The sequence below is a fragment of the Hyperolius riggenbachi genome, chromosome 4 (genome assembly GCF_040937935.1).
Source record: "Hyperolius riggenbachi isolate aHypRig1 chromosome 4, aHypRig1.pri, whole genome shotgun sequence".
Taxonomy (NCBI): Eukaryota; Metazoa; Chordata; class Amphibia; order Anura; family Hyperoliidae; genus Hyperolius; species Hyperolius riggenbachi.
In genome coordinates, this window is record NC_090649.1 from 215,225,226 (window position 1) to 215,245,182 (window position 19,957).

Below are 19,957 nucleotides of genomic sequence, written 5' to 3' on the forward strand. Positions count from 1 at the left end.
CCAGCATGGCATAAAAGGAAAGAATAAGGAGAATGCTGCACAGCAGTAAAATCATGGGAGAGGGCACATGGTGCAAAAATGAAAAGAGCTGAACACAACAGGCATCCAGTAGGAACTGCCCCATGGTATCATCTGTTGAAAGAAGAACGCAGGAACATCTGAAGTCTACCACTAGGGCTGTTTACAGAACCTCAGTTATCTGGACACTGTTTTATGTCTTGGATTCTGTCAAACAATCATTTATTTTTTGCAAACCTTGCATGAATGACTATATAAAAATTCACTACTCAGCTGAGAGGACAAAGCAGCTGGTATGCTCTTCTTCATTCCCCACAATAGCTGCATCTTCCTCCTCCTCCTCCCCTCTTGCTTATGCCACACAATGAAACTCTATTACCTCTATTCAGAAGAAACCTCGTTTGCCAAGGGGCACAGCAGACCTTTAGCCTCTATTACTCTTAGGAACGATGATGATGAGAGTGTCAATGCTGGGAGCAGAAAATTGAGGCTAAGTTAGGATCTGTCACCAACACAAATGTCCACGCCAACATCTCCAGCGCTGGTCTTTTATTCTCCAAATGAGAAAGTACAAAAATACCAAACTACCACGCCTAGTGCCTGAACATTCGTTGGGTTCAGCTTCCAGCATACCAACTGGTGCACTACTACTTGGCTCTCTTTTGTTACATTTTGGCCTGTACCATCACACAGTATCACATGCCTAACAAACACTATTTCCTCCAGGAAGTACTTTTACCCCTTTTTGCTAAATTATTGATGATAACTGTGTATGTTGGGTATGTGATGTTGTTTTCAGCAGTATTATAATCTCTTTTCTCTACTAATCGCCTTATTGTCACTTCTTTGCATTGATCACATAACCCAAACCAATGTCCTTAGTTAAAAAGCTCTTGCTAATTTATTTAACCTTCACCTTCTAACCAATACTAACATCTTCATCTTTGGTGCCAATTTTTGTGCTTGAAACCATGTGCACAAAGAATTTGAATGTCTCCAATATAGGTAGGTCTTTGAGTATCATCCTTGATATTTTAATTACTAACTAAACTATTGTCTTATATTAACTATTTAACCATTATCATGTTCTGTTTTGAACTACAACACTACAGTATATTGGGCTCGTGATGTCCCTGTGAGTTTGTGAAGTTTGTTTTTTTCAAGAGCATCCTTTGGTTTATGCAGGTTTTCTCATAAAGGGTACTATATAGGTCTACAAATTTGATTGTTCAGGTGTACAGCAGTAGAAAGCAAGCACTCCTTTAATTTCACATCTCATATGGCATACAATTTAAATTATGCAAGTGGTAGGTACAGAGTGGCACAGAGTTACTTGTAGGTAGTCAGGGCACATGACCAAATTGGCAAGCCAAACCACCAAGATTTGTAAACCATAAGTCAAAAGTAGGATAACACACCAGTAATTGAAGTGTTCCTTTAAAAATGTCTGCTTCTCTGCTTTGAAATTGGGGAACCTGTCAAGGACCAGAAAGCATTGACAGCTAGCAGAGTAGACTAAATGATGGAATAAAGCAATGCTTAAATTACTAGTGTGCTAACCTACTTTGGACATATAATTTAAATCATACTCTTAAATCTCAGACTCACAAAATTATCCTCCTATACACCTCTGAACTATAACCTCTGATGTAAAAAAATCTGATGAATGAAATGAAAGCAAGTGACCACCTACCCACACACCTTGGAAGAGGTGTACTCCATACTCTTCGGCCACCTCCCAAACATGTGAGCCTATTAGCACCCTCCAAACGATATCCAGGAAAACAGGAAAATGTTAAAGAGTCTCCAACTCCAAAATGAAATCCAATTCTTCTACTGTAAGCAGGAACTCCTGGATCTTCACAAGGTTCCAATTCATATTCTGCACCGTTGAAGAATATTACATTATTAATATGCACATGTAAGCAAATAGGCAATGTTCATGTGAGAAAGCGCGGAGGAGCCGCCGCCATGAGCCAGCGGCGGGCGGCTCCTCCCGCAGACAGTAGCCTCATGCACGGAGAGGCAGCCGCCTCCTCTCAGCGTGGGGCGGCTGTCCCCGTGCAGAGGCATGCGGAGCGCATAGAAACCGCCGCGTCAGACGCGGCGGTTGGGCCGCATGCCTCCGCATTGGGGGCACAGAGCAGGGCTGCTGTGGCTGGGACTCGTAGTCCCTCGGGTTTTAGAGTGACGCGCGCGCGCGCGCACTCAGGGAATCATTTATGACACATTGAAGGGAGTCAGCTGACCAGGCTGGTCAGCTGACTCCAGTACCTCTCCCTATTGGTCCTCCACTTAGGGAGGTGCTGGGGAGGCACTTAGGGTATATATACTGCTGGTGGTTCAGTTGTTCCGTGTCTGGCGTTGCGTTCACATATGTGGGAGCACCCAGATCCGTTAGTCAGATCCGTTAGTGTGCCGGGACCAGCAGGAGCTGTAATCCTACACTAAGTTAGATTCTGTTGATAGCTTAAAGTACTAGTTTGATTGTGATTATATGTTATGACCTTTGCCTGCCTCGACTATCCGTCTGAACTCTGACCTTGTACCTCGTTATTTCTGATACCTGTTGCCGAACCCTGCCTGTACCTAGACTCCGCCTCTGCCTCCTGATTTTGTACTCCGATATTTCTGATACCTGTTGCCGAACCCTGCCTGTACCTAGACTCCGCCTCTGCCTACTGTTTCTGTACCTTATCTGTCAGTGTGTTAACGACTTGGCTTGCCCGACCTCGAGAACCGACCTCACGATTGGAGGCGGTTCTTTGTCCCGTTAGTGACACTTACGCCTGGGTGTCACTTTCGGACTTTCCTTCCCACTGTAAGTCTGACTCCTCCCGTCTCGGAGAGCTCAGACCTGTGGAAGGAGTCTGTGCAGTTTTCCTTACTGTACTGAGGCTTGTCCTCCGTATTACTGTTGCACCAATCACTACACTCTACTCAGGTGACCAGAGGTTAGCTAGTATATTGGATTATCGGTGATACTGCAGATCACATATAATCTGATATACGTCTGTATTTCCCGTGATACTGCAGTTCACCGGTAATCAGACCTCTCTGTGCTTCACCGAACGTTACAGTTCATTGAATTGTTCTACAAAATCAAAAATCAAGATGGCATTTTTTTTTTGGGTGGGGGCACAAAAAGAAAATCATGTGAAAATAATAAGGTCCATTCCACAAACAGAATCTGTTTAGTAACAAGATTGATGAACCATTCCCGTTAGGAAAGTACACCATTTTTAATATGTAACTGTTGTGCTACTACATGATAGTGGGGAGTTGCAGCATGCATTCCGTTCCTCTGGCTAATATAGACATTGCTCCCATATAAGAGTTCACTATTCCACTCTGGCTAATATTAGCACCCTTCACTTGTTGGACTGCATAAGTAAATATAGGAAATTACTTAAAATGGGGATGGAAAGCAATAACTATGCTGCCTTAAGTAGCATAAGCGTCATCATATGACTAAAAGGAAAGCTTTTTGGTGACCTAGTGAGTCATGTTGTGTAAAAATCTTGTGTAGAGTCTCTAACATATCATGAAACGTTATATATTACATATAATAATGTCACACATGTTTTCTCAACGGGAGCTCCATGTGTTTATGTATAAAAACTGAAGAGGTATTATAATAGATCTTTTTTAATGTCATAGGACACTGTGGCCCATATGCAATTAACGTTTTCTCCTGCATTTACTCCTAGTTGATATTTTCAAACTTTTTAATAACATGCTTTTTAAACCACCAGAAAGCAAGACAATACTTCAAAAATAAAAAAAAAACTTTAATAGTACATTTTCACCTAGCTTTTAATACTTTTTCAATTGCTAACTGCTGAACATTTAGTCTAAATCGAAGATGATAAATTATCTCCTAGGAGAAAACTCAGTAGAAAAAGTTAATTGCATATGGCCTGGGTGAGAAACAAATACATATATGCTTTATTATAAGGTAAGCTTTTTAATACTACCTTTAAAAGCTTTTGAACTTTTTATCTCTGAAAATAGGTACTGTTTAGTAGTTTAGCAGCTGTATGTTATATTGCTATTTGAAATGCTCTGGAATGTCAGTATCTACGGTATATCTATAGATTTAAATCTATCTCTATAATGTTGTTTTTGTTTCTGTTTTTTTATGCTTGAATAACAAAATGCTCCCTTTAGCAGTGCCATTCTAAAAATAGTTCAAATAGACACTCAACTGAACAAAATTCTGGCCCATAAAAAAAAGATTTCTACCCTAGAAATTACTACTGGTTCATTACAAAGTACAAACAAAGAAACACATTCTAAAGGGGTGGAGGGCGCTATTGTAGGTTGATCTCGGAGGTTCCTATTTCACCCGCTGCTAACTGGTCACGTGTGGGATCCCACTGGCCCACACGGAACAAGAAACACTGATATTGAGCAAAAGACCAATTGCGCTAGGTATATCTGATCAGTATTTTAGCCTATCAATAATAATAGATGCTTATACATAGAGTAAGTATTATAAAATGTATAGTTTTATTCTTATAAAACATATATCAAACAGTTGTACTCCTAAAGTATATTCATAAAAATATGTAGCATAAAACGACATAGGTACCAATGTAATCAATAAATTTGAGTAAGAGGCGCTCAGTGTGGTTTTGATGCTGTTAAGCTGTATGCTCCTTTTTGATTGGCCTGATGAAGCGGCATTGAGCCCGTGAAACGCGTTGCCTATTTTTACTGTGGAGTATAAATAAAATTGTTGTTTGACTGTTGATGCCACAGTCCTTCCTTTGTTTGCTTTGTCTGCATGGATGGGATAGGCCCACCACTGCCCCATCGTTTTTAAGCTCGTTTAAGTGACTTTTATTCTATTGGCGCCTCTGGAAAGCTTCTACATAATACATTTTATAATACTTACTCTATGTATAAGCATCTATTATTATTGATGGGCTAAAATACTGATCAGGTATACCCAAAGAAACACATTCTACACATATTTTATGAATTCCTGAATGACTTATAAAATGTTTTTGTTTTATATATATATATATATATATATATATATATATATATATATATACATATATATATATATATATATATATATATATATATATATATATTTATATATATATATATATATATATATATATATATATATATATATATATATATATATATATATATATATATATATATATATATATATATATATATATATATATATAGAGAGAGACTTTCTTTCATGTTTTCTTGATTGTTATGATAGGTTGGAGGATTATGAATGTGACTCTCCAATTTTTGATAAAGTACAGTTAATACCATATTTATCTATTCATGCAGACACCGCATTCTTAACAGCTCTCAGTGTGTATTTCATTTATATAATTTCCATCTTTCTGGTACTCCAAAGCATACCAATGTTTATCAATAAACTTTATAAGTACAGCATATCAAAGATATTTCAAAACATATGCACTACTGCAAGTATTCAATTCATATTAACTACTTTAAGACCGCTCCACGCCAACGGGCGTGGCCGCAGCGGCAGCCCCGGGACAGCCTAATGCCAATTGGCGTCAGGTCTTGGAGCCAGCTACTGAAGGAGATCACGCACAGGGTGCGCGCGCATCTCCTTCTTGGAGGCGGGGCACCGCACCGCCTTCAGTCTCCGAGTGGCAATCGCCACTCAGGAGACTGTTAGACGGCATGATCGCCGTCTATTTACATGTACAGCGCTGCGATCCACAGCAGCGCTGTACTGGGGACAGCCGTGTGACACGGCTGTCCCCCTGGGGGACAAGAGAGTGATCGGCTCTCATAGGGTGAAGCCTATGAGAGCGTATTGCTATTATTTGGCTGGCTAGGGAGAGGGAGGGTTTTAAATAAATGAATGAAGTAAAAAATAGTAAAAAAAAACAGCAACATAAATATTGATTTAAAAAAAAATAAACACAGAGAGCTCTGTTGGTGGGGAGAAAAGGGGGGGGGGGGGGAATCACTTGTGTGCTGTGTTGTGTGGCCCTGCAGCTTTGCCTTAAAGCTGCAGTGGCCAATTATGAAAAGAAAACCTGGTCTTTAGGGGGGTTTACCACTGTGGTCCTCAAGTGGTTAAAGGAGTTAAAGGGACTCAGAGCTCACTAAAACAAAATGACTTATACATACCTGGGACTTCCTCTAGCCCCATCCACTTGGATCGCTCCCCACGCTGCCGTTCTCTGATGTCTGCAGGTCCAGTACCAGGTCCCTGACTCCCCGCACTTCCGTCAGTCTGAGCCAGTCTGACGTAAGGGAAGTGCTGTAAGCAGCTGCTGGAGGAATACGCAAAAAGCGCACTTCTCCTGCGTAGACTGGAGCCGACTGACCGAAGTGCGGGGACCTGGTACCGGAGCTGCAGACATCGGAGGACGGCAGTGTGGGAGCGATCCAAGCAGATGGGGCTGGAGGAAGCCCCAGACATGTATACATATTTTTGTTTTAGAGAGCTCTGGTACACTTAAAGCAAGAGAATAAAATCATTTTAGGCACAAGTAAACAAATAATCACAGCACATTGATCACAGAAAAAGTGAACAATTCAAGGTGAAATAAAACCACCTTCATGAATTTAATAAAGTATCCATGAGCCAAAATCAAACATTAAAAATAAACATTTTAAAGTGCAAAATATTTTAGTAATATAATGCTAAATTTATGGCAAGTCAAAATGTCTTAAGATTCAGTAAAAGGAATTTTAAATGCATTTCTGTTAGTTAAGAATTTCCTTACCTGAAAATGTAATATTAAATCCTTCATATGAAATTGAAAAATCTGATATAAATCTAAGTTGAGCTGTAAAATTCCCAAAAAGTCCAGCTTTTATAGTGGGTGGTAGAACTGAACCTGTCAGTCTGGCAACAGGATGAGTAAAACTGCCATCTTCTGTTATTAACAGATAGTCATGGGAGCTTTCAAGGTGAAAGGTGTGAAATACCAGCTGTACACCTGAAAATATAAAAGAATTTAATCAAGACTTGAAATCCAGGAAAAAAAAATGACAGTATCAAAATGGTTTTATTTCTGTTATTGAACCGTTTTATTGTTTGCTACAGCAATATAGTAACAAAGTAAAATGACATCTTTAAATAAACTGGGGCATGCCCAAAGTATCTTTCTATAGAAAGCTATTTCTCTCGTAGAAACCAGACAGCATCACCTTAGAATCTTTTAACCTGACTAGTAACCAGAATGAGAAAGCACAAGCTAAGAGAGATATTGAAAGTGTACGACAGTCCGACACTCATTGCTTGAGGCCAAAAATCACATAACAAAGCACAAAGGGACATATAACAAAATAGTGAATCCATTGAGATTTGCCTGTTTGGGCTAACCAACTTTTGAAAACAATATTTGAAGTTTGTTTTGAAGTTGGACAGTGAATGTTGTTATTAGTGAATGATAGCTAATGGATATAGCAAGCATCAGGGATATCTATAATACATCTGCAGAACATTTACTAATTTGATTGCAACCCTTTACAAGAAATCAATAGGAGTTCAACATACTAAGGACAGCTTGACAATCTTTACATATATGTAATAAAAAAAAATACAATACATTGCATTCAACAGAATGTTTATTGCTATAAAGAAGAAAATAGAAAGGGTGATCTCCCATTGTAGGGACACACAGTGTAATGCGGGGGGGGGGGGGCATACTTTGACCACTCAGCACAACAAGGCTAAGTAGCTGGATAATGGAAGAGCAGGTGCGTAGCAATAGGGATTGCAGAGGTAGTCACCACATCGGGGGCCCTTTGGGCAGAGGGGCCCCAAAGGGCCCTCCTTCAACTACAGTATTAGCTCTCTATTGGTCCTGTGCACATAATAATCACTTCTATAGATACTTTGAATAGTGGTAATCATTAAAAACTGCTCCCCATCCCCTTCTTGCACCTCAGACACTGTAGTTGCCATTGGCAGGTTTTGGTGCGCTGTATCAATTGCTATGTATAGAGTACAGCCCCATTGTAAAACTTGCATTAGGGCCCACAACTCCTTAGCTACGCCACTGTGGAAGAGGCTCCACAGATGGACATGGGAGTAATGAACAACGGAGCAAGATTGCCCAGAGCAACTGCAGCTCTGGGCCGCCTATCAGGCTAGATGCTAAGTTATACAATACACAACAGACATAGTCGGTAACAGGCTTGGGTCATACACGTTCATTCAGATGTCAGTCATATTGGAAGGATTAGGCAGATTTGTAGTCGAGAGGCAGGCAAAGGTCGGTACACAATACAATATACAATATTACAAATAATACAATACTGACTGACTAGAGTACATATATATCGTACTGATGCACAATATATGAAATGTAGCTCTCAAATAACTCACTAGCTAAAGCACAAGTAATGACAATTAACCACTTGCCGACCGCGCACTCATAACGCGCGTCGGCAAAGTGGTAGCTGCAGGACCAGCGACGCAGTATTGCGTCGCCAGCTGCAGGCTAATTAATCAGGAAGCAGCCGCTCGCGCGAGCGGCTGCTTCCTGTCAATTCACGGCGGGGGGCTCCGTGAATAGCCTGCGGGCCGCCGATGGCGGCTCACAGGCTAAATGTAAACACAAGCGGAAATAATCCGCTTTGTTTACATTGTACGGCGCTGCTGCGCAGCAGTGCCGTAAGGCAGATCGGCGATCCCCGGCCAATCAGCGGCCGGGGATCGCCGCCATGTGACAGGGGACGTCCTGTCACTGGCTGCCCAGGACGGATAGCGTCCTGTGCAGCCCCGATCACCGGGGATGACAGGTAGGAGAGGGAGGGGGGGAATTTCGCCGCGGAGGGGGGCTTTGAGGTGCCCCCCCCGCAACATGCCAGCCAAGAGGAGCGATCAGACCCCCCTGCACACCATCCCCATAGGGGGGAAAAAAGGGGGGCGATCTGATCGCTCTGCGTGCTGCCTGATCTGTGCTGGGGGCTGCAGAGCCCACCCAGCACAGATCACAGAATACTGCGCTGGTCCTTAAGGGGGGGTAAAGGGTGGGTCCTCAAGTGGTTAACAAGACAGACAACAGACAGACAGACGGAATGCTCAGCCAATCTAGTCACTGTTTCAGTGACGGAAACATTCACACTGAGATAGACAAGACTAACAGGTAGGAGCGAACTAATAGCAACCGCTGCTATAGTTCGTCCTCAAGAACAAGGCAAGAACAAGGCTAGAAGGAATACTACCAGTCACTAGAGGTGTACCGAACGGTTCGCCGGCGAACGGTTCCAGGCGAACATTGGGGGTTCGCGTTCGCCTGCGCCAGGTGAACTTTTCCGGAAGTTCGATTCGCCCCATAATGCACTATGAGGGTCAACTTTGACCCTCTGCATCACAGTCAGCAGGCACATTGTAGCCATTCAGGCTACAGTAAGCCCTGGAGCCCCACCCCCCCTTATATAAGGCGGCCTCCGGCGGCCATTACAGTCACTCGTGTGCCTGCTAGAGAGAGGAAAGGGACAGCTGCTGCAGACTTTTTCTCTTAGGGACAGATTAGTTAGGTTCTAGGCTGCTTTGCTTGTTCCTGACTGATTAATATTGCTTTTAAAGCACCCAGCAACAGCTCTTTTCAGAGCTCAACCTGTACATTTTTTTTTCTGACACTTTTGTTGCATGCACAGCCTTGCTAATTGATAGTGTGTGTGCCACTGCCAGCAGCCCAGCACATTCAGTGACTGACTGCCTGTGTGTGTGACAGGGAGCTGCACATTGTACTACCCAGTACTGCATATACCCCAGTACCTGTTGTGTTTACTTAACCCACCTCATCACTGCATATACCTAGCTTTGTGTTGAGTGAACCCAGCTCACTGCATCTAACTACCTAGTACCTGTTGTGTTTACTTAACCCACCTCATCACTGCATATACCTAGCGTTGTGTTGAATGAACCCAGCTCACTGCATCTAAGTCTAACTACCTGTTGTGTTGAGTGAGAACCCACCTTACTGCATCTTAAGTACCTTTACTGTATACTGTTCAGTGAACCCAGCTCACTGCATCTAACTACCCAGTACCTGTTGTGTTTACTTAACCCACATCATCACTGCATATACCTAGCGTTGTGTTGAGTGAACCCAGCTCACTGCATCTAACTACCTGTTGTGTTGAGTGTGAACCCACCCGGCCACCTTACTGCATCTAACTACCTGTTGTGTTGAGTGAGAACCCACCTCACTGCATCTTAAGTACCTTTACTGTTGAGTGAACCCAGCTCACTGCATCTAACTACCTGTTGTGTTGAGTGTGAACCCACCTGGCCACCTCACTGCATCTAACTACCTGTTGTGTTGAGTGAGAACCCACCTCACTGCATCTTAAGTACCTTTACTGTTGAGTGAACCCAGCTCACTGCATCTAACTACCCAGTACCTGTTGTGTTTACTTAACCACTTCAGCACCACAGGGTTTTTTGCTTAAAAACCAGAGCAATTTTCACATTTCAGCGCTCCTCCCATTCATTCACCAATAACTTTATTGCTACTCATCAGATGTAAATGATCTATATCTTGTTTTTTTTGCCACAAATTATGCTTTGTGAGGGTGATATTTGCTTTTAGTAATTATGTTATTATCTGTGCATTTTAAAGGGAAAAATGAGAAAAAAAAAGAAAAAATACACTATTTCTCCATTTCCATCCACTATAGTTTTCAAATAAACAGTGTTACCATAGGTAAAACACACACATTCTATTTGCTAATTTGTCCTGGTTATCTCAACATTTAAATAATGTTACTAGTACAATGTATGGCGAAAATATATTAGTTTCTGGTTTGTGTTTTTTGTTTTCTCATTGTACTCTATCAGTAATTAATAGCCCTTTTCTTCATGATTAACAGTAATACACTCTCATGACATACATATTTTAAAAGCTAAGTCCCTAGGGTAACTATGTATTCTCTTTTCAATGCTGTCACTTTTGTTGTTTTTACAAGTATTTATTTGGGGGTATAGAGTACATGAAAATAACAGTTTTATTGCTTTTCATTCAGTTTTCCAGTAAAAAAAAATCACATGACTTATCCCTCAGTTGTCAAACACCACAAAATCTATTCTCTCACTTGTCACGGTTAAAATGATACCCTATATACATAATCAGATAGCTTATTGGGCATACAGCACACTGTTTACCACAAGTACGCCTATCTACTCCCCTGAGCCCCAGGTAAAGTTCTGTGGGGAGTAGATAAGCGTAGCAAGGGTTTCAAAGTGGTTAACCCACCTCATCACTGCATATACCTAGCCTTGTGTTGAGTGAACCCAGCTCACTGCATCTAATTACCTGTTGTGTTGAGTGTGAACCCACCTGGCCACCTCACTGCATCTAACTACCTGTTGTGTTGAGTGAGAACCCACCTCACTGCATCTTAAGTACCTTTACTGTTGAGTGAACCCAGCTCACTGCATCTAATTACCTGTTGTGTTGAGTGTGAACCCACCTGGCCACCTCACTGCATCTAACTACCTGTTGTGTTGAGTGAGAACCCACCTCACTGCATCTTAAGTACCTTTACTGTTGAGTGAACCCAGCTCACTGCATCTAACTACCTGTTGTGTTGAGTGTGAACCCACCTGGCCACCTCACTGCATCTAACTACCTGTTGTGTTGAGTGAGAACCCACCTCACTGCATCTTAAGTACCTTTACTGTTGAGTGAACCCAGCTCACTGCATCTAACTACCTGTTGTGTTGAATGTGAACCCACCTGGCCACCTCACTGCATCTAACTACCTGTTGTGTTGCGTGAGAACCCACCTCACTGCATATAGCTAGCATACCCCCGAGATGGACAAAATGGACAAACCAGGTAGAGGAAGAGGTAGAGGCAGACCCAGAGGAAGGCCACCAGGCACCGGCAGGTCTGTGGCTGTGCGAGGTGGTGTTGCTGTGATTTCATGCGGACCTGCCCCAAAATACAGTGCTCAGAAGAAGGCACGTGCCATCACTTCCCAAAATCGTGAGGAGGTGATTGAGTATTTAACACAGAACACCTCATCTCCCGCAGCCACCAGCGCTACAACAAGCACCACATCCGCTGCATTTGACACTTCGCAGGAGTTATTTGGTGGTGGTGAAATCACTGATTCCCAGCCACTACTGCAACAACAACAAGAAGGCGCAGGTACACCACCTCATACGTCTGAGTTAGGTGGCGATAGTATGGACGTAACGTGTGTGGATGGGGATGATGGTGGACCACCTGAAGTTGGTGCACTTGAGGAGGTGTCTGAGGAAAGCGCAGCTGGCCAGGAGGATTATGATGACGATTATACGGATACCACATATGTTCCCGGTAGAGGAGATGACCAGGGGGACAGTTCAGAGGAGGAGTCAGAGAGGAGTAGGAGGAGACGACTCCATGATAGAAGCAGAGGGAGCTCGTCCTCAGAAACAGCTGGGGGCAGTGTCCGGTGCCATGTATCGCCAGCTATGGCCAGGGAGCACACATGCCCTTCAACGTCAGCTGCTGCTGATGCCACCGTAGCGCCATCACCCCAGGGGGGCTCAGCGGTTTGGAAATTTTTTCACGTGTGTGTCTCAGATCGGAGCAAAGCCATCTGTTGTCTCTGCCAGCAAAAATTGAGCCGTGGAAAGGCCAACTCTCACGTAGGGACAAGTGCTTTACGAAGGCACCTGGAGAGAAGGCACAAACAGCTATGGCAAGAACACCTGAGGAAAAGAAGCACCCCTCAAAAGACAAGCAGCGGAGAACAACCGTGGCAGCCGTCACAGGGGGCTTCTGCTGCTCCACGTTCCCATGGTATTGTTCGTGGCTGGGGGGAGGAAGAATGGATACACTTTTAAACAATTTAAAAATACAACCATCTAAACTTTGAAACAATTTAAAAATACAACCATCTAAACTTTCAAACAATTTAAAAATACAACCATCTATCATTTTCAAAAAAAATTAAAAAAAGGGCAAAAAAACTTGCCCTCCGTAAAACATTCTTGGCAAATGCTTTCGACTTGGTTTGTCTTCCGCTGGCTCAAGGGTCCATCTGACCACAGATGCCTGGTCTGCAAAGCACGGTCAGGGCAGCTACAGCATGGGTCTCAGCAGGCTCCCACTTCGGGCCGCAATCCAACCTTCATTCCCCGCGTTGACAATGGCAGACTTGCCCTCCATAATGGATTCCCGTTAAAGGATTTAAAGTTAATTCATTTCAAATACACAGCAGGGCCTCGAAAGTCTGCCTCCTGTATTGTTATTTTTGGTCACTACCTCGGGGCGGGCGTGCATGCCTACCTGCTGCCCTCCTTGGATGTTTAGTGGTAGCCGTTTCTCAGGCTCCACACCGGATTCCATCCCTCATTCCCCGGCCATTACCCGGGGTCACAAATGACAGACTTGCCCGCCTCCATATGATTCTCGTGAAAGGAATGTGGTGTCATCTTTGCCCGCCATAACTGGTTCTCGTTAAAGGATTTAAAGTACATTCATTTCAAATACACAGCAGGGCCTCGAAAGTCCGCCTCCTGTATTGTTATTTTTGGTCACTACCTCGGGGCGGGCGTGCATTCCTACCTGCTGCCCTCCTTGGATGTGTAGTGGTAGCCGTTTCTCAGGCTCCACACCGGAATCCATCCCTCATTCCCCGGCCATTACCCGGGGTCACAAATGACAGACTTGCCCGCCTCCATATGATTCTCGTGAAAGGAATGTGGTGTCATCTTTGCCCGCCATAACTGGTTCTCGTTAAAGGATTTAAAGTACATTCATTTCAAATACACAGCAGGGCCTCGAAAGTCCTCCTCCTGTATTGTTATTTTTGGTCACTACCTCGGGGCGGGCGGGCGTGCATGCCTGCCCGCTGCCCTCCTTGGATGTGTAGTGGTAGCCGTTGCTCAGGCTCTACACCGGATTCAAACCTCTCATTCCCCGGCCATTACCCGGGGTCACAATGGCAGACTTGCCCGCCTCCACAGGATTCTCATTGTAGCGGTACTGAACAAGTACACAGCAAGTAGAAAATGTAACTTAAAAACAAAATGTAAGCTTTTTAACAATGCCATGGAAAGTTGAGAAGGAAGTCACACATTACCTGACATCACTGAGTGAGGAAGAGCAATCACGCCATGTTGCGCAGTAGTCCAGCATGGCCATCACTACACAAACAGCTGTTTGCGGTGCGTTACACAGTGAGTTTGGTGTGTCAGTGTGAAGCAGTACTCTAATTACACTCCCTGTTTGATGTATACACATGCAAGATGTTTGAAAGCACGTTAGGCCTGCAATTTAGCATTCAATGTGATTTCTGCCCTTAAAACGCTGCTTTGCGTCACATCTAGATTTTTCACCGGGACTTTTGGCATGTATCCCATTCCGCCATGCCCCCCTCCAGGTGTTAGACCCCTTGAAACATCTTTTCCATCACTTTTGTGGCCAGCATAATTTTTTCTATTTTTCAAAGTTCGCCTCCCCATTGAAGTCTATTGCGGTTCGCGAATTTTTCCGCGAACCGAACCTTCTGCGGAAGTTCGCGAACCCGGTTCGCGAACCGAAAATCGGAGGTTCGCGACATCTCTACCAGTCACCATAGTGGTGCTGTCAGAATCCAAACTATCAGGATCCAAAGGACTTCACTGACCCCCGCAGGTCAGCAAACGTCCAGCAGACATGAAAATACAGAGCAAGGCATTATACATTTTTACAACAACAACTTTCACAGTATAGACCCAATGACAACTCAGAGAGCTGAACGCTATTTCTGGAGGGGTCAGAAATGGGAGGCAGACTTTTATGCTGGCATCAGCCAATGGATGCAGGTATGAAAATTCCCACACAGCTGAATGGTAATCATTCAATGCTGAGCTGGCTTGATTACCATTTGCTAGCTGAAAGACTAACATAACAAATGCATGCAGTACTATGCAACAACATGCATGCAGGAAATCAAGGGCTATCTGGCACAGTTCAACTGCAGCAAACCATGGGAGGAATCCTGATAGCATCCTGAACTGCTCTGAACTGCAAAGTGATTGCAAATGACAATAAGACTCACTGCGAATGCGCAACCAAATGCATGCAGACAAGTCAGAACTGCCCAGTTGCAGCTCCACTGCAAGCGATAGAACATGCTATAGGAGAGATCCTGACACACAGTACGTCTAAATGAATGAACGGTATTTTACTAAGCAGAAAGCATGGTTGGATCGGCTGGTGATATTTATATGTCTGTGCATAGCTTTAGAGTTACTAGACTTCATAGAAATACAAAAGAAAAACCTCTATTTCAGCGTAACAGATAAACATTATCAGAAAACATATATGTCATGTTTCCCTTTTACATGTACAAAAATAATAAAAACACAATTTCCACTAGGAAAATTACATTTGAATGACATTTTGTTTATGCACTCCTGTGTTTTGATGTGTGTCATGACATATGAATCCTACATGGCATCAAAATGATCACCAGATGTATGATTAACTTCATACATTTCCTAACTGATTCTTTAATGGTTACACTTGGTTTTCAAGATGAATAGTGAGGGCACATGGTTTTTCATTGGTTTTAATTATGTTTTTTTATTTTTTCATTATTGTCCATTCTTTGACTTTGACATTGATTGTTGTTTACATTAATTTATTATACTAGATAAAGGGAGATCAGGACCTGTGTAATGATCAAAGTAAGTTGGAGTGCCAAGACCTTACCATCTTTGAGTACCCTTTAGATGGTCTGTACCAGTGTCCATAGTTGGGTTGGCACCTCCTTAAATAGAATAGTACCAAAGCTATTTTAGTAAAACATAGCTCTTTATTACTTTCCTAGAAAACAGGTTAAAAAGGGACAAATGAGGCTGTTATGGAGCGACAAATCGGCTGTACAGGCAATAGTAGGTCGGCAGGGACTGCTTGGCCTGAGGAAAGAGCTGTTTTAGCTTTAATACAATTTTATGCAAGAAGTTGCCAACCCAACTCTGGACTTTAATTTGTTATGACATTCAATAAAGTACTTTGCTTGATTGGCTGTGTGACCATCATCCCCTTTGTAATTAAACGATGGTCAGAGAAATGGAGGGGTGCGGTGTTCAGGTCAGTGATTGAAGGGAACTTGGAGAAAATTAGGTCAAAGGTGTGGACAGCAAGGTGAGTGGGACTGTTGGAGGGTTGGGAGAGGACAAAGGAGTTGGCAATGGACAGCAACTGAATGGAGGTGGCTCTATTGGGGTTATGATTTCATTAGGATAGATGCTCATTCGGAAATTCACTGAATTGAAATTTCTGCATTTTCAATTGGAAATAGGATTTCCACAGAAATACTGCATTCCCGCTACTCATTGCATTTTCGCCCAGTCACAGAACTCAAAAGCATTGGAACAATCAGATAATGCAGAGTTAACTCAGAAGTATTTGCCCAATCAGAGAATGTAAAAAATCACCAAAAAAGACTCCTTGCAAATAGAAAAATTCAAATTGAAAAATGGAAATCCGCAGAATCAGTAATCGGCTTTGGTATATATGAGTTGCATGTTTTACAAGTTTTAAGTTGAACTTTTTTAGGGGAGGGTGAAAATTATATGGAGGAGACTTTGTAGAAGCCCCAAAACCATCTTTGAGCTTGCTTTGGCAGATATTTTATTGGTGGTCAAATTATCTTCCTAACTTGCGTTCACATGATTTCATAGGATTTTCATTAAAAAAAAGGAAATCATAGCTACACAATAATTTTCCCTTAAGTTGGAAGCTAAATAAGCAATAGAGTGCTTTAGGTAGCTGGGCCTGCTTGTTCTCACTAATTTAATCACCTCTCACTTTAGCAGTCAGATAAAGAAAGCTAAGTGAGCTAATTGAAATTTATAGGGCAACCATTTCAACAATAAATCTTACTATGAATGCATACCTTTTCCATGAGATACTTCGATTGTCCAAGTACAATTCAAAGAATTTGGGTAAAAATCAGGAAAACCTGGAGAAAGGATTGTTCCACTTTTCCCATGAATATATCCACCACATAATGCTGAAATTGGAAGAGGAAAAGAAAATCATATTACTTCCTGCTATATTAAAGAAAGAATATTTGACATGGAAGGTAATTAGTTCTGTTAACACCAAACAGGACTCTATCATTTTCTGTTACAGATTCAAAACTGAATTGTAGTAATGAAATATTTGTTTGCAGTATACCTTCTAAAATGGTGTTGACTGATGATGGATCTTTTACTGGTTACCTATTAAAACCCTCAGCTTAACCTCCATGGCGGTCTGAATCTTTCCTAGATTTTAGGGTTTAATGCGGTGCATTTTTTTGCAGGGTTTTAGACCCTAAAACCAGGAAAAAAAATCACACCGTAGAGAGATCTGAAGCAGCCCCGGCACTTACTCACCTCCCTGGGATCCAGTGCTGCAGTTCACCCTCTGTCCTCCGGGTGGTGCTGTAACCCTGTAGTGAGATTGCTGTCTATCATCATGACGACAAACTACAATCTCACCTGAGGGATGTAGAGACTTAGAAGACAGGAAGGAGAATGACTGCCGGCATTTGGATTCCAGGGTAGGTGAGTTAAAATGCCCGCTGAGCGCTGTGCTCTACACAGCCTTGCCGGCGACTACCAGGAGTCACGCTTAGGGTTATAGCTCCTGGCTTGTTTTTTCCACCACGAGTCTGACTTGTGATAACAGCCAAGAAGGTTAAGGTCTTAAGGTCCATACACACATCCAATTTTTATCTGTAGATGACTGGCCAATTTTACCACTGCCACGTAGTATGAGAGCCAACAGATTTTGAATACTAAAGCTGGTTACACACAAGAAATATCTTTCAAAATTGAAAGCTTAAAGATGAAATCTGCAGTGCCCCATACACACACTCAACAGTGGTCTTTTCTCTCACAACTTTTCTTGTGAAACACCTACAAAACATCTCTTGCTATTGTTCAAGCAGCTGATAAGACTGATAAGAAGTCAATTCAACATTTGGATTGACTTCTTATCAGTCTTATCAGCTGCATGAACAATAGCAAGAGATTTTTTTTAGGTATTTTACAAGAACAGTTGTGAGAGCCTAAAAGACCGCTGTTGAGTGTGTGTATGGGGATTAGGAATAGACTGTGCAGGTATGCTCGCATACTACATGGAGGTGGTAAAATTGGTCATTTTCCAAAGACTTGTGTGTGTACCTAGCTTTACTGGCAATAATTGAATCATTGATTACTTTGCCCAATTAACAAATTAGTAACATTTAACGGAGCTGTGAAGTCAGCTACTGGGTCATTATATTTGATAAACAGGTCAATGTTTAGTCATATTTATATCTGCTTAAAATATATATATATATATATATATATATATATATATATATATATATATATATATATATATATATATATATATTAACTTGACACCTGTGTTGTTTATTATGCTAGAATAATGCTACTTTCCCAGCAGAGGTGCATAGTTGAAGCAAAGGCTAAACTATCTTGCTGAATTATTCATTCAGAGCAGTTATCCTTTATTTATGAAGCATGCTCATAAACATTCTCAGCATAAGAAGTATCACCAAGTGGTCCCTTGGACAAACAGATTTCTTTTCATATAGATCCATTTTCACTTCCTTACTACTAATATATTCTGGAAAGTGATTCAATTTCATGTCTGCATGCATTGCCTTTATAGTGTACAGACAAAATGGGAATATAGAGACACAATTCTTAGATAGGAAACCGGAATTATTATTTGGAGAAGTGTAAATCTCCTAAAGGTGTTGATGATTTGACAAAAACATTTTGTTACAGGGTGTTTATTTTTAATGAAAATCATATAATATATATTACAGTAGGCAGTTTTTCTATGCTTAACACCTCAGCTAAACTGATACTTTTATAATGCAAATAAGTGAACTCTGGGCATATCTATATTGCCTTTACACCAACTTTAGACATGTGTACAAATCTAGGCTCCAATCAATTTTGCGAGTTATTATGTGAGTTTCAATGTGTCAGTGTTAAAAAGCCTCAGCAATTAAAGTCTAAACATTTTATATTGATGAGAAATGTAAAGGAAAGAACTCTACCAATAAATTATGTATGTGAAGAAAGGGAACTAACACAGAGGATGCAGGAGCATTTACCTGTATCAAGAGGAATCAATGATAAGCAGGGCCAGATTTACCATAAGCCACTACAGGCATGTGCCTTCAGGCACCTGTTGTTTGAGAGACGCCCCCTGCCCTGGTGCATCCGTTCCACCTTCCCTGTGCACAGTCCTGAGTGGAGTGTAAATGAAAGGTTACTCACCCAGCTCTCAGCATTCCACTGATTAGATCTCCCTTCATTTGGGGGCACCACTAGCTTGCTAGGGGACACCTGTAGCTACCTATGATGGGCAATGGAGTGGAAGTAAGGAAGTAGTGACAGCTGGGCCAGCCAGCACACTTGTGTCGCTTATCAGTATGAGGTTCATGAAGGATGAAGTCTAGGGTGCCAGGACATCTGTGCCTATAGGCTCTTGTGAGGTACATCTGGGCCTGCTGATCACGGAGGTTGTTGCTTTAATCAGCTACAGATTAAGTATATTAGGAATTACCTGTCTTCCATTCAAGTCTTTGATTTTTTTCAATCTGTTGGTCACAATTCTATCTATAATAGTTTCTACAGTTACAGATAAACTAGAAATTCAATAGTGTATAGGTGGTGTGGATGTAACCAGGAAGAAGAAGAGGGTTATATTAATTGAAAACTTAAAAAAGAGTAAGAAGTTTTGAATCAGGATGATACCATGTATTGGCTAACTTAGAAGATCAAGCTTTTGGCTAATAGACTTCAGATGCAATTCCTATACATACAAACTCAATTTCTGTATGCATACATGAATTGAGTCAGAAGAAAGAGAGAGAACTTTTGGCAAATACGCCTTCTTCAAAGTCAGCATATAAATGGTATTATCCTGATTTAAAATGTCTTGCTTTTACTGTTGGC

The 19,957-nt window shown here is 42.0% G+C and overlaps 1 protein-coding gene across 1 annotated transcript in view; it reads right to left on the bottom strand.

Moving 5' to 3' along the window:
* Window positions 1-19,957, bottom strand: part of CSMD1 (CUB and Sushi multiple domains 1) — a 2,205,021-nt gene that overhangs the window by 594,039 nt on the left and 1,591,025 nt on the right. The window contains 3 exon segments of the mRNA XM_068281348.1: window positions 1,712-1,900; window positions 6,768-6,983; window positions 16,885-17,001. Of these exon segments, the coding sequence (XP_068137449.1) occupies window positions 1,712-1,900; window positions 6,768-6,983; window positions 16,885-17,001 (522 nt within the window).